The sequence below is a fragment of the Phycomyces blakesleeanus genome (assembly GCF_001638985.1).
Source record: "Phycomyces blakesleeanus NRRL 1555(-) unplaced genomic scaffold PHYBLscaffold_4, whole genome shotgun sequence".
NCBI classification, from domain to species: Eukaryota; Fungi; Mucoromycota; class Mucoromycetes; order Mucorales; family Phycomycetaceae; genus Phycomyces; species Phycomyces blakesleeanus.
Window position 1 is genome coordinate 2,790,129 of NW_017265137.1, and position 23,046 is coordinate 2,813,174.

The following is a 23,046-nucleotide window of genomic DNA, read 5'->3' on the forward strand; positions in this document are numbered from 1 at the left end:
GGTTGTTTATTTCAAAAGAAAAGTAAAGAATGATAAAATTCGATTGTCTTTCTACACGGAACTATCTACTGATATTTATATGTTTTTCTAATTTGTAATTCAGTGTGTGCTTAAGTAATCTTTATCACGATGAGTCATATTCCAGGAGTATTGTTCTTCTGGAAAGATCCGGAAAGACCAATTGATATGACACTTCTCCAGTCAGATCAGTCCAAGAGTTTTGGTAAAGAAGAGCATTTATGCTATTGGTAATATTTTAGTATTCCGACCCAGATACTCGGGTAATGTTTCATAATATTAGATAGTTGTAGTTGTAGTCTCTCAATTAAGTATTTGTATAATAAAAGAAATATGTAGATGAAATATAATGATGCCATATATATAATGTATATGTATTTGTATATCCCATGTCATGGTGATAATAAAAAATAATCAATTATGTGTATGATGATCTGTGTATTAGATAATATCATAAAGGGAGATCTGTTTGACTGGAATAGCTGAGGATATTATTTTATCCTTCAGTCTTACTCTCAGATTCAGCAGTAATCAATACTCATTCACAACACTAAGCACGCCAAGAAGTCTTGGAATTTTAAGAAGGCAATCAAAGATAATGTTTGCTTTTCTTGCAAAGGTGCTTGGGAGAATGGTCACACCTGTCCTGAAAGGGATAATTACTTGACAAAGGTGTCAAGAATGGCTGTGCGCTCACCTGCTGATAGATCAGTAGCTTCCTCCCCTGCTTGTGGTGGTTTCACTCCTTCTTGTGATAGTCATTTCTCTGTTTGTGGCAATTCTTCCCCTGCTTGTGGTGGTTTCACTCCTTCTTGTGATAGTCATTTCTCTGTTTGTGGCAATTCTTCCCCTGCTGGTAGTTCCTCAACGTCGTGGTCAATGGACCAAGATAACACAAGTGCTTTGGCCAAGATGGCCTTGAATTGTAAGGACAATCATAAAGACATGGTCATTAAAAAAGATTTTAAGAACGTGAGCACTAATATTACCTTTCCCATTCTGGTAAATAATTCTATTAGAACCATCGCCTTGTTGGACTGTGGCGCCACATTCAGTTCTGTGGATAAGAATTTTTGTTTACAGAATAAAATATCTATTAATTATGTAAATCACATCAACAAAGCCTTAGTGAACAATTCCAATGTTCATAAGTATTTTATTCGTTTGGCTGATAGCAATACACATATTAAAAGAATTGGCACTTGTGTGTTCAGTGTAACTTGTAATAGTAAGACTATTCAGAGAGAATTTGAAGTGATAAACTTAACTAATAGTTATGAGTATGATTTCAGTATTGGCACTGATTATATGTCCACTCTGGGTATTGATATTTATGGTTTACCTCTATCATATGATGATGCTGATTCAAGTGAAGAACGTAGAGAAGCTGATAGATGCTTCAATAACAAAAGTGATCTTCTTAAATCCCTAGAGAGAGAGAATGAATAAAAAGAAAATAATCCAGCTGTAGGTTCAGAACAGTTTAAAGACACGATAGATTATATCAGACCATTCATTAAGGACAATCAAGATATTCCAAAGGGTTTTTTTTGTACTATACCTGAAAGTGTTGTGTGTTTGGACACACCAGAAAATGCTACAGCCTTCCAAAGCCCATATCCTATTCCATATAAGATGCAAAGTGTGGTGGATGAACAGGTAAAAGAATGGCTGGACAATGGTATAATTGAAAGAGCATCTGCAAACACACAATGGAATACGCCTTTGACTGTTGTCAAGAAGACGAACAGTAAAGGAGAAATTACTGGATATCGCGTTTGTCATGATCCCAGATTAATTAATTGTCTGTTGAAGTCAATTGATGGTATGCCTTTGCCATTGATTGGTGAATTGTTTGAAGATTTAAAGAGTGTGAATATTTATTCCACTCTGGATTTGAAATCTGCATTTAATTCTTTGCATCTGAACCCAAATGACACACACAAACTTAGTTTCACATGGCGTGGTGTACAGTACAAACCTATTGGTACAGTGTTTTGTATTAAGCATGTCAGTTCACAATTTCAAAGAACTATGAGTATAGCTTTGGAAGGACTATCTTTTGTACGGTTTTTTGTGGATGACATTGTTTGCGCAAGCAAAACGTTCGAGGAACACAAGGAACACTTGAAGCAAGTAATTGAGAGATTAACAAGGGTCAATTTGAAGTTGAATCCAAAAAAATGTCATTTCTTTCAGAAAGAAATTTATTTGCTTGGTTTTCATATTTCACCTGAAGGAATTACAATGGACTGCAGAAAATTTGTTAATGTTCTTGAATTTTCTCAACCAAAGATGGGTAAAGATATCTAAAGTTATTGTAGGTTGATCAACTATTTTAGAACGTTGATTTCGAATGTATCTTCCATTATGTCGCCATTAGATTCATTGAGAAATGAAAAGTCGATTACTCATTTATAGACAAATAAGCATCAAACTGCATTTAATAACTTGAAAAAAGCACTTTTGAGTGATCTGGTGTTGTCATACCCAGATATGAACTCTCCTTTTAGTATCAGCTGTGATGCATCTCTTACTAGTATTGGTGCAGTGTTGTATCAAGTCAAGGATGACAAGAAAAAATATATTTTTTTTGTGACTAAGAGCTTATCCCAAAGTAAAAAAAAATATTCTGCGACCAAAAGAGAATTACTAGCATTAGTATTTGCACTCAAGCGTTTTCACAAGTATGTCTATGGTTCTCACTTTACCTTGTATACGGATCACAAGGCATTGACATATCTTCACACCCAACGTGTTGCAAATCTGATGATGATCGCATGGATGGATACGATTTTACAGTATGACTTTAAGATTGTTCATTTGCCTGGTGTTTCAAATGTGCTTCCTGATGCGTTGTCACGTTTGTCTGAAGAGACTGAAACATTATCAAATGAACTGGGTGGGGATAGTGTGGTTAAATCCATCATGAGAAATAGTGCTGTCACTATGGAACCGTTACCAGACATCTTGAGTGGTGAGTACTTTACTCCTCCCACAGAAAATGAAAGGAATAAGTTATTAGTTGAAGAACATTTGAAAGGTCCTTTTGGTGTAGAAGCTATACTACATGCCTTAAAGAGAAAAGGTATTTATTGGACCAACTTGAAGAGTCAAGCAAGTGATCTTATACAATCGTGTATACAGTGTCAACGTTACAATCACTGCAAAAAAATGCCTGATTCCCATATGTGATGGGATGTAAAATTCGGTGGACAGAAAACCCAAATTTGTAGTGCAGGATTTTTTTGTAGAATAAGCATTGCAATTTTTTTAAAACGATTCTATTGGTCATAGAGCACCGAGTAGCATAAAAAAATACAATAATAAACTTAAATTGAATGAAATAAACTGTACCTGAATATATATTTATCTTCTTTACTGTTTAAAAAATAATATTATTTTAATAATTATTAAGCAATGGCACCAACCCGTAAATCAAACAAAACAAAAGAATGCAAATGTTCTGTTTGCAAGACAAGATTTGGAGGATCAGATACAGTGTCTGTACAGACATTTAATTTTCATAAAAGAAGAGACGATGCTGGAATGAACATCTTTCGTAATAGATGTAGGGAATTTTCTTTTATGTTTTAATTATATCTATATTTATATTTTTGATTTAATAACATATGTAATGTAGTGATTATTAAGAGATCAGTCAAAACTACTGTAAGCTATGTTCCTGAAGTTATCAACAATGATGAACAGAACTCGGTGGCCATAGACAATGATTATGATATGGATTATGACTTTGATGGTAAAAATATATATTTTTATTTTTATTTTTATTTGCTCTAACTTCTTTTATGGTTCCGGTAGAAATGGACACCAGTATAGAAGTAGACATGGAGACACAAGAGCCTATTCGAGTCTTACCTCTCTCAGAATCCGATGCTGTCTTTGGTTATGAGAATGAAGAGTTTAACTCTGATCTTGATTCTGACAGTTGCGAAGACGATTCCAGTAAGAATGACATGCTTGATAGTGAAGGTTTGCACACTTTCATAATGGATATTGGGTTCTGCTGTATAAAATAATAGAAATTATTTTTTTTAAAAAAGACAACTTTCCTGAATTCAACTCAGAATTGAGTTTCATCCATCATTTTATCGTACAGGTCCTTGCACTCTTTGTATCCTTGTACGTTGTTGATGAAGGCGCCATTCTTCTCATTGCCATCACAAATAAAATACTCGAGCTTTTCAGAGATCCATTCCGTCTCCCAGTTAGCATCCCTGGTCTCAAAAGCATGGCAGGATTCAATACCTTTACAGACGGTATAAAGAAATATGTTTCTTGTAGCAAATGTCACTGCATATATGAGAACAATGAATCAACACCCCACTTCTGTATCTTTAATAAATTTGGGAATAACTCAATGTGCAGTAATAGTTTGTTCAAGTTGGGAAATCAGTCGTCCATTCCAAAAAGAACATATGTGTATCACTCTGTTCAGAATTCGATCAAAGCTCTCTTTTCTCGGCCTGATTTTAAAACCCAAATCGACTCGTGGAACCATAGCCCGAAGGCTGAGAATACCATGTTTGATGTGTATAATGGCTTGATGTGGAAGGATTTGAAAGACACCAATGGAATTCTCTTTGTTCATGGCAACCACTCACTGATGTTGACCTTAAACATTGACTGGTTCCAGCCATTCGACGGTGGGACATATTCATGTAGTGCAATTTACCTGACTGTAAACAATCTTCCTCAAAGTGTAAGATTCAAGAAAGAAAATGTCATTCTCGTTGGGTTAATGCCAGGTCCGAAAGAAGCAAAAACATCCGAGATAAATTTGTACCTCAGACCTCTGGTTGATGAATTAGAAAAGTTGTACAAGGGAGTCAGAGTCCAGACATATCAATGCCCAAATGGTATCACCATCTGTGCTGCTCTGTTTATGGTTGCCTGCGACATCCCTGCTGCCCAAAAAGTGTGTGGATTCACGTCCCATATCAGTACAAACACATGCCACAAATGTAATCGCCAATTCTCCCAATTAGCTGGAACGAGCTCTGTCGATTATTCTGGATTTGATTTCTCAAAGTGGCTCCTTCGCACTAAGAATGATAATTGTAAGGATGCTGAGGTCTGGAGGAATGCAACCACTGAAGCTGAGAGACATCGTCTTGAAGTTGAAAATGGTGTTTGCTGGTCCGAACTGCATCATCTCCAGTACTTTGACGTTGTCCACTGCATGATCATTGATCCAATGCACAATCTCTTCTTAGGCACAGCCAAGAGGATGATGGAGAAATGAGTTGCAGATGGTCTAATTGACAATAAAAAACTCGTTGCCATGCAGAAAATCGTTGAAAACATGACATTGCTGCCTGATTACACCATGCTAAGATCAAAGATTTCAAAGGGATTTCCCTTTATAAATGCAGACGAGTGGAAATCGTGGTGTCTGGTATACTCTCCAGTGGTTCTACAAGGCGTACTACCAAAGCAAAAGTTTGAGAATTGGATGTTTTTTGTGAATGCCTGCCGTTTCCTTACCAAGCCAAATGTTTCCAAAGATGATATACAGTCAGCACACATAGCACTTGAGAAGTTTGGTAAAGATTGTGAAAGGCTGTATAGCAAGGATCTGTTATCTCCAAACATGCATCTCCATCTTCATCTTCGCAACACAATCAAGGACTTAGGGCCTGTTTATGGGTACTGGCTCTTTAGTTTCGAGCGATACAACAGTGTTCTAAAGAATATCAATACCAACAGAAGGAGCGGCTTTGAAATGACATACATGAAAACATTCATTGAAGATACCCGTAAAGGCGATTTTGTTTGCAATTTCTTGAAGACATCTGGTCCATTCAATTTCTCCGGCATCTTTGATAAATTGGTAACTGGTTATAGTCCTGCTGATTCTACAACTAGCACCGCCTTGTACAATTGGTTCTCTCTACCAGACTTTCTTGATGCTGCTGAAAATCCGAACTTGTCAATTCGTGGTAACAAGCCTTTGCTACCATCAGCGCTGCCCTTGCAAAAAAAAGCATATGAGATGATGCCAAGACAGGAGTATGATTGTTTGGTAGGATATTACCAAGCTGTTTACAATGATCCCACCATCTCCAGTTGCAAAGATGTGATTCAAGATACAGCTTTCGTCAATGACTGGATCGAAATGCTCAAATCCGTCAACCTCCTTGGCCAGACATTCAAGGGAAGTAGAGGTACAAATGGAAGAGGATCATATATACAAGCAATGTTCATAGAAGGTCGAAACGGAGCAAAGTATGCGTATGTCGGAGAGATTCAGTACCTATTTGTTCATTCATTTAGTCCACTTGTTTCTACTCCACATCACAGAACACCCCAAAGTAGCCAACATACATTTGCTTATGTAAAATGGTACAAGGCTTCCAAGGAGACAAGTAGAAAAATTGCAGGCGTAGAAATATGGGATGTTGCGTTTTCTTTGCCTGACTTTCAAAGCATCTTGCCAGTGCACCAAATTCTCCTTCCTGTTGCAATTGTTGACCATACAACATTACAAAATATCAGCAAAAAACTTATTGTTTCTTTGTCTAGAAAACTTTACTTTTAAAATATATAATTATCCCTTCTTTTCTTTCTAATAATATTATTCAATTTTTTTAATATGCCAGTGAAAAAAAAGAGAGCAAATTGTTTGTTTTTATTGGTTTTAAATTGCCCAGACAGGAAGGATCGCAGTCAGGTGACTGGGGACAGGAGTGACCTCAATGGTTTTTAGGTATCTGGGCATTCTTTGCTTTGATTGTGGTGTTGCAATCTTCTTGTCATTCTCTGCTGCCAAGAAATCAATGAACTGAATAAGCCTATTCAGCTATGTATAATTAGTTAGTTTATTTCTGTACAGTCATCTTTTTATAGAAATATATTATAGTGTACACCTTTAAAAAAAATTACCTCAGCACTTCTCCAACTAGGACGAGCAACCTGCAAAACCCGCACACGGATTATAGGAGTGACGTTCTCATCTTCTGATTCACTATCAGATATCACACTCTTCTTGAGAAGATGCAAGTATGCCATCTCATCAGGGTTATCTGGCTTGTATCCCATCTCAGTGTCAATTGCTAGCCAATTGTTAATGTAGGTATCAACACGATGCAAGTGAATCTAGATATATTTTAAAATGATTAGAACAGAATGCAAAATATTTAATTTCTTCTTTTTTGTTTGTAATTTTACCTCAATGCAATGGTTGTTGATACAATTATTGCGCCTTTTGGAAGACATTTGCTCGGGGTTGCGTTGACAGCACAAAAACATGTCTTGTAATTGTTTTTTATTTTCTGCACTATCATATCCTCCCAGAACCCAGCTGTGCGAGGCTGGGCAATGATATACTGTCGGAGGTAATTAATCACCTCAACATTGTCAGGATGATCGATCCTCTCAGCTGTGTTCCATTGCCTGCGGCTTTCGTTTTCAGCAACAAGCTCAGGATCATTCGAACGGAAGTTTCTCACCCACATTCTCCCATTGATGAGATTCTATATGATTATTATTATTATTATTTAGGTAGTGTGTTAAAGCATGAAGTCAGAAAAAATCATACCAGAACAATTGCACATATTTCGCCTTTGGTGTGTCTATTTGTAGACACATTGGTAGCAGTTACTCCCTGAGTTACAGAAGATGCAACAAGAGCTTGCTGGGCAATGGCTTGGTTGTGAGCATCAACCAGAAAACGAATTCCAGTGTTGGCTTCGACAGTACGATCGTACATCATGTTGATGGCTGCCATAACCTGCGTTAGGGACTTGACAGTCATTCCAGGAGCCTCTGTCCCACTTGGACCAGCTGCAAGTGGCAATACTCTTGGAGCAATCTCACATTGCTCAATCCGGCTGGCAGCAACATGGCTAAGTGTTCCTCGGGCATTCTGTTTGCCTTTGCGTCCTGATTTTCTAGTGGCATTGGAAGGCATGCTACAGATATTTACATATTTTTTAAAAAATAAATAAATATAAATAAATAAAGCATATATAGAAGAATATTATGAAATATTATTTTAATTATATAAACATACATGGTAAAGCACAGTAATAGTATGTGAGGTTTCTAATACAATGTGAGGGAGGATATAATAATCTGGCAAATAGAAGTAGTATTTATATGTCCCAATACTTTTTGGGTGTACAGCAACAAAAGAAAAAATTATAGGAACACATGTGTTAAATTATAATAGACCCTAATAAATTCTGAGAATAGAATGAGCTTATTCACTACTCTTACAATTTGTTTTTTTATTTTTCTTTTTTTTTATTTTCTTTTTTTTGTTCTCTCTCTTTCTCTTATACTGTTTACTTTTGCTTCTTTTTCTACACTATGGTAAATACTTAATATTTTCTTTTTACTTTATTTTATATGATTATTAACACTAAAAAACTTCTATCGTCTTTATTATGTAGGGCTTCCTGCACGAGTTAACATAACACACTGGCTTACAAAGGTGAATAAGAAAGCAAACAACTTTTATTGCGCGATGCTAATCATCAGCTTATTAATCTTTAGATGCAAAACGATGATGATGACAACCATCAAAAGCTAATGATAGAAATAAACATGGTAAGCTTTAATAGAATATCTTCTAATCACTTATATTAACGTTATACTTTCTTCATTATCATTTTGAATTTATTAGATTTTTTCTATCTCTCTTTTGCACGCACGCATTAAAAGGATGCCAAAGAATCACTTTTTCTGGTAAGCAAGACTTTATAATTATTATTCTCTCATACTAATCATATTTTTTCCCTTTCTATTAGGAATACTTGGAGTACACCAACAATTATATAAATGCTATCCGTAGCAATATGATCCTCTATTTCCAAAGAATAAATCTGGTCTGTACACACATGTTTTGAAAATGACAAAATCGATTTTGGTCATCCCAAGATTCTGCCCCTTCCCTTAATATTCAAAGAGGTATTGCAGTATTCCCATTTATTTATCCCGAAAGGTAAGAGATATTATTAATGATCAAAGTAGAATCGCAGTACCCAAAATCAAGAACCCAAAACCAAGAATACAAAACAAAGACCCAATGTCAAATGTCTGGATCAAATGCCCAGACCAAATGCCAACTATCCAAGGCCGATTATTAGAGAACCTATTTTGAGATTTTTTTAATAAAATAAAATAAAAACCCTTTTGTAAACTATTTCCCGTGAACTATTTTTAAATAAAAGTACAAGAAGTATATTTTTTGATCAATCAAATAATGAAATTCAAATTGTAAATGGAGTACCCGTCCAATAAGATTGATACTTGCCAGAAGATAGTTGAGCTATCATCAGAAGATTGTTAAAATATACACCTTCTTGAATGAGTCCGAAACAAGAATAAATAGGCAATACACAAAATAAATGTAACATTTTACTAGAAAAAAAAACTCAGAATTTAATTAAGGTTTCGGATATAATAAGATATAACAGAACTCTATGACTGTGCACAGATCCATTCTATCCATAGAATCTAGGTGTTTAATATTTAGTAGCTAGTTTTCCTATCATTCTGAGAATTGTTGTATAATATTTGGAATGTATTTCAAAAATCACACAGAATTTTACATCCTATCACATATGGGAATTGAGCATTTTTTTGCAGTGAATATCACAAGAAAAGGATATAACCCTTTAAGACCAGTGACTGCAATACTTCCTGGTGACAGTTGGGGAGTAGACCTGGCTGGGCCATTTACAATGTCGACTAGAGGAAATGAGTACTTGTTGGTGATGATAGACATCACAAGCAAATTTTACGTATTGCATGCCATACCTGATAAAAGGGCATTTACGATTGCATTACAAGTACTGGATGTCATTAGTACATGGGGTCCGATGAGAAAGTTGCAGAGTGATTGTGGATGGGAGTTTGTGAACTCGCTGATGACATGTATAAAAGAGAATGTTAGTTTTGAACATGCGTTGATTTCGCAGTACCATCCTAGAGCTAATGGTGCGAGTGAAAGAGCTTTCCAGTCGGAAGTGAACACCATTAAAAAACAAATAGTTGGTAATGTTGCTGATTGGGATCAGAAGGTATCATCCACACAATTGTTTTTGAATAGTAAATATAATGCTAGTGTTGCAAATGAGTATTGACTACTGCTGTAATTGAGAATAAGTCTGAAGGAAATAATATAAGGCCTCAGCTATTCCAGTCAAAGGTGTCTACCGATTACTTTATTATTTAACACACAGGTTTAGCATGCATGATAGTGATTATATTTCATATGATGATATCACCATAATATGGGATACATCAGTGGATTATTATAAGCATAATTATAACTCATAAACACATTTACTTTCGATGTTAATACTTCATTGGGACTACACACATTTATATAATTAATCATACATTAATTATCCCAAGATCACGTTGCTCTGATTAAGGCTCAGATAGGATCGATTACCTGACCCCAGTCATATAATTTTCCCAATCCAAAACAATATAAATAGCAGTAGTAGTTCAGTGTAGGAACCTCGTCAAACTTTAATACAAAATCTTTCTCAATAAACAAAACCTACACAAGTTCTCACAAATCTTCGTTCCTAATTTCAAATCTTCAATTCTTCCTCTTAAAAACTTCTTCAACTTCAACCACTACAACAGCTAGGACTAAGAGTGCGCCATTCTCATTAATGTTTGGAAGGAATCCAAATGACTTTGTTGATTTTAGTAAAGAGAAGGATAGTGCAACTGCTAAACAGATTCAGAAAGAATTGCAAGAAAAAATTAAAAGAATGACTGAGATAGTCTACCCTGCCATGTTTGAACACGTAAAGCATGTCACACAAAAGCAAAAGGAACGCTTTGACATGAGTCACAAAATGATATATCTGGTTCCAGATGTTGTATCCAACATAATTGTAGATTCAAATAGAGCGCACAGACAATAAGACAAAGACATATTGAATAAGCGACCAGTATCAATTATACATTATTTCTCACACTATCATTAAATGAAGAACATACTGACAACAAGGTCACACACCTCAGTCAACATCACTAATCACTCAAACAAGAGCGTGGGTAATAACTTAACAATATATTATCTATGATATAAGAACAGACATCACATGATATACTCATATCATTATCCTAAATACATACGCAATGTCTATATAAACTCACATAGCAAATAGCAATAGAAGATCTCTTTTTCATCAATAAACAAAGTCTCACTGTACTTCTTGTCTGCACTTTGTTTTTCTTTCTTTTCTAAAAATATAACATAAATGTTAAGATAAAAGGGAAACAAGTGTTACATTTACTTTATTTGTTCAAACTTTATAATAATAATAATAATAATAATAATAATAATAATAATAATAAAATAACTTGGATGGTTATTATATCCGAGCCAATAGAAAATTACAATATGACTTTATGAACATGTACATCAAAAAACATGTTGAGATGAAAAATTGCTCTAAATATCTACATGTAATCATGAACCTTCACACAAGGGTATTCAGAGTCATTTCTCCAGTGTTCTTTATTGATGAGGCAGGTTTCAATATGCATATCAAGTTCAGATTTGGAAGATCCACCTATAGAAAGCTAGCAAAAACAACAGTACTAATGCAATGATATGTCAGTATTATTATTATTAAGTTATTTCCTAAGTTAGTATAATCAGTGTCACTCTGCGCAATCCACAGACAGTTTTTAGCTCTAAGAAGTACAAGTTAGATAAGAAAGAGAAGAAGATCAATAGTCATATTAGAACCCAATCAGAGCACTTTTTTCATTTCATTGAAAATGTCATAGATATATTGAATTACTGTAATCAACAAGACAAGTACTTGGTAATAGATAATATACTAATACACACTCAAAAGATCATACAAGGGCTGATAGAGAAAAGAGAATACAAATATATGTTTCTATTACCTTACTCTCTATTCATTAATCCAATTGAAGAGTTTTAATCAAAAGTGGAGACTGATATTAAAAAGAAGACACTTTCTGCTGACAATCAATTAACACTAAGAATTGTGGAATTAGTAAAGAGTGTGATAGTCGAAGATTGTAATGAGTGAATTAAATATACAGTATCTTTTTTCAATTTTTGCTTAGAAGAAGAAAATAATTTTTAATTTTATTTTATTTTATTTATTATTTTTTATTATTTGTTTATTTATATAATATTCTTATTTTTTATGTGCTTCTTATTTCTATATTATTCATATTTTTATATGGTTTTTTTTAATTTTTATATATTTTGTTATATATGAGAAAAAAATAAGTTATAAAATAAAACAAGTACAGATGAGAGTATGGTGAGACTTTGTTTTATTAGAAGAAGTAAAAGAATCAGAAAGGAGATATTGTTCTATTACTATTATTATTATGCATTTATATAGACATTATATTTAACTTAATAATGATATAGTAATATCATGTAATGTCTGTTTCTCTACCATTATCTTCTAAGATTTAGTTATTACGTTTTTAGTATTATTAACTAGAGTTTTAGTATTTGTCTTAGTATATTTTTATGTAATTTACTTGTATAAGAAAAGATATATCTTTTAGTATTGTTACTAGTTGTCAGTAACTCAATATAAATATTTATTAAGTATCTGTACTTTTAATTTAAATCTATAATTATGTTAGATACAATATATTTCTTATATCTTTAGCATCCTTATTCTTTATATTTTTTATATTTTCTTATGCATTTTCTTGAATACTTTTCTATGTAAAAAATAAAAAAATAATATATAATTTAGGTTTTTTTATCGCAATTTACATTTATATTTTGCGTAAATAAGCTTTGCAAATTGAGATCAAAGTAAAAATTAAAAGCTCAAATCAGTTTTTCATGTGGCAGCAAACTGATTCTACAAAAAGAAAACAATTTTTTATAAATCATGATTAAATAAAAAAAATTCAGTAGTCTGTCCATAAGTTAATATCACATTAAATAAATATATGTTTTTTGTTAATGCTAAATTTTTGTATAATACTTATGACAATATCAGATTGTGCTGAGCTGATAAATCAATGGCCAAGCAATATAAAAACAGACAAAGAAGTATATTTGATAATAAAGAAGTATACTTAAGGAAGTATAATCAAACAGACAAAATAGTATAGTATATAAAAAATAATATTATTATAAGCAATTGCTATTGATATTTATACTAATTATTTGCAATGTTTGTCTTAAAGTCTTATTCGATATGATATCTTTTCTGTAAGAATGTTAATTGAATCATTGTTTTTGCTATGTGAGAATGTGAATGAGGGTCAAAGTAATTAATTACAAAAACATGTTTATTTGTCCTTTCCTCTTTTTGAAACAATTGATTTGAACTTTGTTGTGTACCATGTATATTGCCAAATATAATGTTATCATGTAATGGTTGTGTGGTGTAATGGTTATCACGGTAGACTTTGAATCTACCAATCCGAGTTCGATCCTCGGCACGACCTAACACTTTTGCATTTTTGATGTAATTATTTTGATGACAGGCATGTTGTTGTTCTGTTGTTTCCGATCTGGGTTGGTCTTCCTTTTACTGGTTTTATCCATTCAATTGGCGCCCATTTCCATCTAATTAGCATCCGTTTCCATCTAATTAGAACCCATTGACATCTGATTGGCTTCCATAGAAATTGAATTTGTATCCATTGCCAACTGAATTTGCTCCCATTGCTATCTGAATTTACTCCCCCCCTTTTACTATTGGTGGAAGGGTACATGGCACTCAAATTTTTTATCCTTATGCTTTACAATTTTTTTATATAACCATAGTATTTATTTTGTAAACATTGTACTTTTTTTTGTAAACGTCGTACTTTTTTTTTGTAAATGTTGTATTTTTTATATAACCATAGTATTTTTTTTGTAAACGTCATATTTTTTTTTATATAACCGTAGTATTTTTTTTTGTAAACGTTGTATTTTTTTGGCATAAAACATGGATATTTTTATTAGGCATAATTAGTTGATAGAGAAATAGAACACATAATAATAAGTAAGATATAATGAAATACAAAGTAATAAAAAAAGAAAAGCATAAAGCAGTAAAACAAATAAAAAAAGAGGGACATAAAGTGGTAAAAAATAAAAATAAAATAAAAAAAGACATAGAGTATAAAGAGCTTTGTTGTGGTGGTTGAAGTTGAAGAAGTTTTTAAGAGGAAGAATTGAAGATTTGAAATTAGGAACGAAGATTTGTGAGAACTTGTGTAGGTTTTGTTTATTGAGAAAGATTTTGTATCAAAGTTTGACCAGGTTCTTACACTGAACTACTACTGCTATTTATATTATTTTGGATTAGGAAAATTATATGACTGGGGTCAGGTAATTGATTCTATCTGAGCCTTAATCAGAGCAATGTGATCTTGGGATAATTAATGTATGATTAATTATATATATGTGTGTAGTCCCAATGAAGTATTAACATCGAAAGTAAATGTGTTTATGAGTTATACTTATGCTTATAATAATCCACTGATGTATCCCATATTATGGTGATATCATCATATGAAATATAATCACTATCATGCATGCTAAACCTGTGTGTTAAATAATAAAGTAATCGGTAGACACCTTTGACTGGAATAGCTGAGGCCTTATATTATTTCCTTCAGACTTATTCTCAATTACAGCAGTAGTCAATACTCATTTACAACATTATCCTCCACCAGATTCAACAATACCTTTTGTTGATTCGGCAAAACATCTCATCTTAACTATTTATTAATTTGTCGAATTGCTCAATTTCATTTGGGTCAATTACGCTCATAATTTTTTTTTATACTTCAAGAGATCTGCACTGTAAACTCAGCTCCGTGGATTACGTGTTTATTTTATCAAATTTTTTGTTGCTCTTCTTTTGGACATTCTTTCTTCTCTACTCAGTGCGGTAGGAAGCTTACTTCCATTGTGCTCTTCAATGCGATTCCTTTTTATTTTACCATCATGTCTTGGAATTTGAACTGTTTTCTTTAATGAGGCTGCACTCTTATTCACTAATTCCATGGCTCTCTCATTCTCTAAACGTTTGATTTCTCTGACCTTCTTCCAATACTTTTGTATTATTGTGGGATTGGTAAAATTGTTAGCCATTTGCCATGTGTTTGCCCGTTCACCATAACCAACCCATTTTACCAGATATTCTCTTTCACCAGCAGCACCACAATGATCGCGAATGTCTTCAACTTCATAGAGCTCATTCTCAATTGTAGATTCATCAATGGTAACCATCTTGAGTTCTGAGGGTGTGTAATTTCGGTGCAACAATTCTCCTTGCTCATCCTTTAGTTCATACAATCCTCTTTTATTTCTTTGAACCACTGTATAAGGACCTTCATAGATTGGTACCAATTTATTTGGACGATGTGGTAATCTGACCATTACGTGTGTTCCTTTGGGGATGTCTATTAAGATGTTCTTGTGATTGTATTTCTTTTTTAACTCTTCGTTGACCCGCAAGACTCTTTCGTTTATGGTAGGGAATATTATTTTATCCATATATTCAATCTGCTTCTCCAATTCATCAATTGTTACCGTGTTTTTGGGAAGAGAGAATTTTGCTTTATCACCATACTCATCAGGTACATTAACTCTGCGAGCATACATTAGTGAAAAGGGTGCACTCAGTGTCTTTTGAGGAATATGTCTGTTTATGCATAGCTGAACAATTGGTAAATAGTGACACCAGTCATTGCTGTTCGCTCTCATCATTTTCCGTACAGTATTCTCTGCAACTTTCACACTGGCTTCAGCAATACCATTTCCTTGTGGATGATATGCCGTTGAATATCTTCGATCAATACCAAGCTCTTTCGATAGACTTGTCATTAAAGAATTTCTAAATTCCAACCCATTGTCACTTTGCATTACTTTGGGAAAACCATAATCTCCAAATATTTTTATCAATGTCTTAGCTATTGTTGTCGAGTTTTTGTTTGGTAATGGTCTCAAGATGATATACTTGGAACAAACATCAACTAACACTAGCATATACGTGTGACCATCCTCTGATACCGGGAATTCACCGCATAAGTCAATTGCAACATGATCAAATGGTCGGAAAGCTACAACATTGGTCAATGGGTGATATCCTCTTTTGCTGATGTTGTGCTTCTGACATTCAGAGCAAGAACGAATAATCTCCTTTGCTTCTTCATATATATTAGTCCAATGTAATCCTTGAGAGTGAAGATCATTCACCATAGCTTGACTACCAAAGTGACCAAACGAATATGCTTCTTTTAACAAGCCATTTCGCTTTTCTTCAGGAGGCAACATATAGTCGGAAGTCTCTGATACATTTTCGATGAGTTGTGTAGCAAGTACATTTAGCACTTTGTCCTTACTGTACTTTTTCTTACGAATAATAACTCTATCTTTAGATTGCAAGTGTTTTGTTCTGATTTTTCTCAATCCATCATTCTCCACCAGCTTGTAACTATCCTCTGGAGGATACAAGCGACTCAACAAGTCTGGTAGTTTATTCAACAAACCAGGAATATAGACCACCTTAAAATCAAAGTCAAGAAGTGTCTCAATCCAGCCAATTATCATGGGATTAGCAATTTTTTGTGTGTGAAGATAAGTGAGTGCTTTATGATCAGTAAAAATGGTGAACTGTCGGCCCCATAGAAATGGACGGAATTTATCAAGCACCAAAACGACTGCATACAATTCTCTTTTGGTGGTGCTCCATCGCCGTTGGGATGGGCTCAGGGAAGTTGACACAAAACTAATATACTTATCACGCCCTTGATCGTCACGCTGAAAAAGCAGGCAGGCTACTCCATAAAGGGAAGCATCTGTGGCCACATACATTTCACGTGACATATCTGCGTAATGGAGAATTAAATTCTGATGCAGTATGTCCTTTAATGCTTTAAAGCTTCTTGTCTGCTCATCTGTCCATAGCTCAGCTACATTGTTGGCATGACTTAATCGTGAAATAGGTTCAGCCACCTTCGAGATCATGGGAATATAGTCTCTGAAGTAATTAATCAAACCCATAAATTGCTGAATTTGTTTCGCAGTTTTAGGAATAGGCCATTTATCAACGTTTGTCAACTTTCGCTTATCAACCTTGGTGCCTGTCTCATTGACGACAAAACCAAGCAATTGCACTGAATGTTGAAACCAGACACATTTATCAGAGTTTAGAATCAACTTCGCCGATGTCAATCTATCAATCACTATTTTTACATCCTTAACATGCTGCTCAAATGTTTCGCTAGCCACAATACAATCATCAACAAAATTCTGCACACAGTCAATTTTATCAAACAAAGTTGCCATGACATGTTGAAATTGTGATGTAAGCATCTTCAAGCCAAAGCAGCCTTTAATGAAGCTATATTGTTGCCCATTTAAATGAGTGAATGTTAATTTATGAACATCTTCAGGTGCAACTTTGAAACGATGGTAGGCATTTGATAAATCCAATGTGGTGAAAAATTTCTTTCCACTCAAATTCTGGAATATCATTTGGATTTTAGAAATTGGATAGTTGAATGTGGGAGGTAGGATCTGATTCAATAATCGCACATCTAGACAAACTCGGTGACTCACAATCTCTCCAGCTTTGTTTATTTTAGGCACAAGCAACATAGGACTGTTGAAGGGAGTATTGGTCTTGGACTTGACAATCGTGCCTGTCTCAAGCCATTCTTTTACTTGTTTATCAAGTGTTGGTCGTAGAGCATGGGGAATAGGATATTGACGTCTATAAGCTGTGGCGCCTTCTTTTGTGGGTAATCTAATTAGAGATTCTGATAAAGGACAAGAGGACTCGACTGGGATTTTCTTATTTTCATCCAGTGAGGCCTGAATTGACTGAATAAATTCTGCTCGCTGTATTTCCATACCAGCTGGCGAATTATCCGGTTCAAACTTTTTCTCTTTATCGATATTTAGATTCTCATACACAGCGGCATAGTCTTTAGCATTATCTGAATGAATATATTCTCCTTCAATATCATATGCAACATTAATCAATCCGATGTTCATTTTTGTTAAGATATCTCTTTCAAGAAGAATATCAAAATTAAATCCTGTATTAAACTCTAACACCTTGGGTGCATGCTTAAACGTAATTCCATTCACATATTTAAAATTTAAAGAATCAGTTTTTCCCAATCGCTTAGTACCACTATTCTTTGACAAGAAAGTGAAGGAACCATTTGATGAATTTATTTTATTTATATTTAAATTTTCATTCAAACATTGTAAACTAATGAAAGTGCGTGCACTGCCAGTGTCAATCATTCCAAGTAGTTTGTGGTTCTCTACAATAATAGGAGTGGTTAGATTAAATGCATCATTGGCTTTAACCCTTCTCTCAATTTTGTCAAGTAGGTACTTACAGTCGAAAGACATGTCTTCGAGTTCCAAGTCGACACTGTCTTGGATCGCCTTGAGCACTTGCTCAGACTTCTCCTTGGCAGGGACCTGCGAGACCATCAGGACTGGCTCACTGTCCTTACAGACGTGGCCACGGAAGTAGTTTTCTCCACACCGCCTGCAGGGGTTGCGCTTGGTGGGGGCAGCTACTTTGGCCTTGTTGTTGGCCAGGGTGAAGTATTTGCTCGACTCATGTGTAGTATTCTTACCATGGTGCGAGCAGAAGAAGGAACGCTCCGGCTTACTGATTCGGTGCTGCTGGTTGTTGCTGGAGTGTACCTTCTTGCGAGGGTACGCCTCCATTCTCTTCTTCTCCATTCTCCTCTCAGTGTGCATGTTGGCACCAGGAATGAGCTGGGTAGCTTTGGCATACATGCGATTGTCGTCGCCAAGGATGTCTCTGCCAATCTGCGTCAACTGCTCCACAGTCCAATCTCTTTTGGTCTCGCCATTGAAGTCCAATCTGGTCATGGTGAGCCACAAGAGTGTCTGTACTTGCCTAGTCAAGGAAGCTAGGAAGCAGTCAGCAACACAAGCATCGTTTTTGGGGAGGCCGGCATCATACACAGCCTGAAGGAACTTCTTGGAGTAATCTCCAATCGACTCAGAAGGAAGCATTACCATGGTAAATACCTCTTTTACCGAACGGGATGTCACCAAGTGCGATCCATGTCTTGCTGTAAAGCAGATCTTGGCCGCGTTCCAATCTACACACTTCTTCAAATCCATCTCTACCCATTCATCATCACTATGAGGCAAGCAGAGCAGCAAAAATCTCTTCCAAACTAGTTCAATGTCCTGAAGGGACGACTCAATAACCTTTTGGAAGGTGCGAAGGAAGTGGTCTACTGAGTGAAAGACCTCTTCATTCGGGAAGGATCTAATCACATCGTCTGCCAACTGGAACTTAGGAAGATCTCTTCTATTAAGAGTCAACCCTCCAGTGCGACTGCTCTTCTCTACAACTTTCACAGAAGGCGAAAGGTACTGACTGCATGCTATTTCTATATCTATCATTTCTTTGATGCGTCTGACCTTATTAAGGGCTAATTCAGCTGCTTGCTCATCGTTCATAGCATGAGCAGCACTGACAGCCTCTACATGCTGTTGAAGTTCTAGTCTAAGTTTCTCTGACAAAGACAAGACTGTTGTAGCAGCATTCGCTACCAAGGGACGAAGGGGAGAGGGAGCGACAAACTGTCCAGGGGTGGAGCTGGCAAAGGAGATGTCACTCAGACTGGCGATGAGGTCCTCCTCAGTCATGACGGACATGGCATCCTCATCATGAGCAGGGATGATGGCGGTGGGATAGTTCTCAGCAGAGGGGTTCATGGTAGTTCACGAAAAAAAATGTTGTGGTGGTTGAAGTTGAAGAAGTTTTTAAGAGGAAGAATTGAAGATTTGAAATTAGGAATGAAGATTCGTGAGAACTTGTGTAGGTTTTGTTTATTGAGAAAGATTTTGTATCAAAGTTTGACCAGGTTCCTACACTGAACTACTACTGCTATTTATATTATTTTGGATTAGGAAAATTATATGACTGGGGTCAGGTAATTGATCCTATCTGAGCCTTAATCAGAGCAACGTGATCTTGGGATAATTAATGTATGATTAATTATATAAATGTGTGTAGTCCCAATGAAGTATTAACATCGAAAGTAAATGTGTTTATGAGTTATACTTATGCTTATAATAATCCACTGATGTATCCCATATTATGGTGATATCATCATATGAAATATAATCACTATTATACATGCTAAACCTGTGTGTTAAATAATAAAGTAATCAGTAGACACCTTTGACTGGAATAGCTGAGGCCTTATATTATTTCCTTCAGACTTATTCTCAATTACAGCAGTAGTCAATACTCATTTACAACAAGCTTAAATAGATATAAAAGACATACTTAAAGCTTTTGCTCTCTGTTCAAACAGCAAAGAAAGAATGAAATGGCATGGTTAATCCAACCCAAACAATCTGAAAGGGTGACAGTCTTAGCTGATTCTGTAATCCTTAAGATAAGCCCGTCTGACTCTGTAATCTCTTCTTTGCGGATACCAAACTTGATCTTGGACCACATTTCCTCAATTGGATTCAGGAAAGGTGAATACACAGGAAGATATGCACACTTGTACCCACGGGAAGAAATAAAGTCTTTCACCTCATCGGCCTTATAGATAGGAGTGTTATCCATGATGAGATAATGTTTTTGCATACCCTGGCTGTCCAGAACGTCCATTGTATGACTAAGAAAGTCGAGGTAGTGCTGGGTTCTGGTGCCAATTCGGCCATTCACCTCAACATTGGTGTAGATGTCTAACTTTCTCTTCTTCTTGGTTGTGACTGCAGTGGGTTTCTTCAACGAGAGGCTGACAATCCCTCTCTCACACATTGCACCAAGGATGGTGATGGACACACCTCTCTGCGTCAGGACAGTTGTCATAGCCGGGGTGCCACTGACGGAACGGCCAAAAGTTCTCTTGATGTGCATGTTGAAGCCTGCTTCATTGATGAACACACAGTTCGACAGATAGTTGAAATCCGCAAGTTGTTGCCACTCCAAAATGCAGTCTTGTCTCATCTCAATTGTGCTGACGTCGTATCTCTTCTCAGGCAGCTTCTCCAACTTCTTCATCGTCAGGGCACACTTCTTTACCAAGTGCTTCTGGATTGCTGATTTGGTAATCTGCAGCCCAGAGAACTCTTCCATGACAGCTACCCTTGCTTGTTCCAAGGTAGCATCTGGTTTATTTTCGAAAAACTTCAAAAAAAAGCAGAGTGCGCCTGGAACAACTTTTGGTTGCCATGTTTTCGTTCTTTAGGCGCAGAAACCTCCTCAACCTCCATCGTCTCCAGCCCATTGGACTCATCAGTCTCCACTGTGGCAGCATCAAAATCGGCCTGGATCTTCTCTCTGGCCAGCCTGACGTAGTTCTGGGCAGTCCGGACATTGATCCCCGTTTCCCTGGCAGCGGCAGCAGCAGTCTGGTTTTCCGAGAAAACCAAGGAGAAGAGCTTGTTCACCTGGTTTTGGTTGTACTTTTGGTACGAACCTCGACCTATGCTTTCTGCAGTGGGAACAGAATTAGGGTTGACCTTCTCCAGCAGATTCGTCTTTGGCTTCTGTGCAACAATGGTTTTGGTGGTGGCCTCGTTGACTTCAGTTGGCAAAAAACTTCTGAGACTTAAGAGGTTCGTGACTGCTGGGTTTCCGGCCGAGGTACGGGTCCATTCCATATTGGCATGGTGGACAAAGACATCTGTCACAGATCAGAGTACAACTTTTCCATGCATTTCGTCGACAATCTCTTGGTTGAAATCGCACAAGGGGTCGAAAGCAATTCCTGAAAACTGGGTTTTGTCTGCAGAACCGCTGTGACTGACCATTTCACAGTGCTTGTCTATAACAAATTCGAGGGAGTTATTGGAAGTAGGCATTTTTTTTGAAAATAAAAAGGGTGTTAAAATCGAGGAAGAAAGATAACTGAGAAACTTTTATTAAGACACTAGGGTATATATACCAAAAAAAAATATTTTAATGACTTAAACGTTTCTACCAAGGTATAGTCTTGTCCTGTTGTCTTAATATATTTGGATAAAGAACATGTTGAAGAATAATGAATGTTTACATATTAAGCTTCTTCACACTTTTACAAACATTTATTTTATTAGCCAATTTACAGTGCTACCAGAGCCTTTATGGTGTCCTGTCCTCTGTCTTGAAGGAAGGGGTGGGATTTCTTCTCATGGGTTTGCCCAACCAAAAAAAAATAAAAAAAAATAAAAAAATGAAAGTTTTTTTTTGTATAGAGCCAAGAAAAAGCTCGAAATTCAGTTATTGAGATTTTCAGTTTTTCAGAAATTTCTGCGGTTAGATACCATTTTATTTTCAGTTATTAAGATTTTCAGTTTTTCAGTTATTGAGACTTTCATTTTTTCAGTTATTGAGACTTTCAGTTTTTCAGTTTTTCAGTTTTTCAGAAATTTCTTGCAGTAAGATATCATTTTATTTTCAGTTATTGAGACTTTCAGTTTTTCAGAAATTATTTGCGAAAAAATAGTTATGTATATTATAAACATTTATGAATAAAAATGCTAGTTATACTATTTGGAGAATTATTTTTAAAATTGCTATTACATTTTTCTTTTTTTAATTTCTCTTTTTTTTATTTCTTTTTTTTTTATTTCTTTTTTTTTATTTCTTTTTTTAATTTCTCTTTTTTTTTATTTCTTTTTTTTTTTATTTCTTTTTTTTATTTTTTTTTATTTTTTTTATTATTTTTTTTTTATTTTTATTTTTTTATTTCTTTTTTTATTTCTTTTTTTTGTCATGAGCTTGTGCTATTTTTTGTCACTGTTTTTGTGTGTGTAATATTTGGTTTTTTTTTGGTATTTTGTATCATGAGGGTTTCCAAAATTGAGATCGGGTAGTATTGTGAGCAAAGCATAATTCTTGGACCGCTTTCAGTTGTTTAACAGATTGTTGGACATTTACTTGTTCCGAGTGCAGATTACAAAGAGTTGTTGAGTTTGATATTAAGAAGATCAGGATTCTGACATTGTAAAATGATTGGAGCAGATGCTGAATAAATATAGCATTTTTGGATTCTTTTTTATAATGG

The 23,046-nt window shown here is 35.2% G+C and overlaps 6 protein-coding genes and 1 non-coding gene across 7 annotated transcripts; 3 read left to right on the top strand and 4 right to left on the bottom strand.

Moving 5' to 3' along the window:
• Nucleotides 1-129: 129 nt before the first annotated feature.
• PHYBLDRAFT_164944 (hypothetical protein) lies at nt 130-1,467 on the top strand (the record flags this gene model as incomplete). The annotated part of the gene is made up of 2 exons (XM_018435111.1): nt 130-223; nt 638-1,467. The coding sequence occupies 2 exons, from the start codon at nt 130-132 to the stop codon at nt 1,465-1,467; spliced, it is 924 nt and encodes a 307-aa protein (XP_018296106.1).
• A 3,856-nt stretch (nt 1,468-5,323) lies between these two features.
• On the top strand, nt 5,324-6,580 carry PHYBLDRAFT_141929 (hypothetical protein; the record flags this gene model as incomplete). Its single annotated transcript, XM_018430701.1, has 1 exon — nt 5,324-6,580. One exon carries the CDS (start codon nt 5,324-5,326, stop codon nt 6,578-6,580), a length of 1,257 nt encoding a protein of 418 aa, XP_018296107.1.
• A 99-nt stretch (nt 6,581-6,679) lies between these two features.
• Nucleotides 6,680-7,951, bottom strand: PHYBLDRAFT_141930 (hypothetical protein; the record flags this gene model as incomplete). The annotated part of the gene is made up of 4 exons (XM_018430702.1): nt 6,680-6,841; nt 6,925-7,137; nt 7,233-7,514; nt 7,580-7,951. The coding sequence occupies 4 exons, from the start codon at nt 7,949-7,951 to the stop codon at nt 6,680-6,682; spliced, it is 1,029 nt and encodes a 342-aa protein (XP_018296108.1).
• Nucleotides 7,952-13,404: 5,453 nt separating this feature from the next.
• On the top strand, nt 13,405-13,476 carry PHYBLDRAFT_t66. Its single transcript has one exon. It is a non-coding gene; the product is annotated as a tRNA-Gln (tRNA).
• Nucleotides 13,477-14,890: 1,414 nt separating this feature from the next.
• On the bottom strand, nt 14,891-15,763 carry PHYBLDRAFT_157914 (hypothetical protein). Its single transcript, XM_018433695.1, has 3 exons — nt 15,705-15,763; nt 15,164-15,606; nt 14,891-15,101 (listed from the first exon to the last, which is right to left on the bottom strand). The coding sequence occupies exons 1-3, from the start codon at nt 15,715-15,717 to the stop codon at nt 15,039-15,041; spliced, it is 519 nt and encodes a 172-aa protein (XP_018296109.1). The 5' UTR covers nt 15,718-15,763; the 3' UTR covers nt 14,891-15,038.
• Nucleotides 15,764-18,190: 2,427 nt separating this feature from the next.
• Nucleotides 18,191-18,812, bottom strand: PHYBLDRAFT_157915 (hypothetical protein; the record flags this gene model as incomplete). Its single annotated transcript, XM_018433696.1, has 2 exons — nt 18,381-18,812; nt 18,191-18,306 (listed from the first exon to the last, which is right to left on the bottom strand). A coding segment is annotated over exon 1 (416 nt), but the record flags the coding sequence as incomplete, so codon positions are not given.
• A 1,495-nt stretch (nt 18,813-20,307) lies between these two features.
• On the bottom strand, nt 20,308-21,661 carry PHYBLDRAFT_164948 (hypothetical protein; the record flags this gene model as incomplete). The annotated part of the gene is made up of 3 exons (XM_018435112.1): nt 20,308-20,346; nt 20,658-21,185; nt 21,257-21,661. 3 exons carry the CDS (start codon nt 21,659-21,661, stop codon nt 20,308-20,310), a joined length of 972 nt encoding a protein of 323 aa, XP_018296111.1.
• Between the last annotated feature and the right edge of the window lie 1,385 nt (nt 21,662-23,046).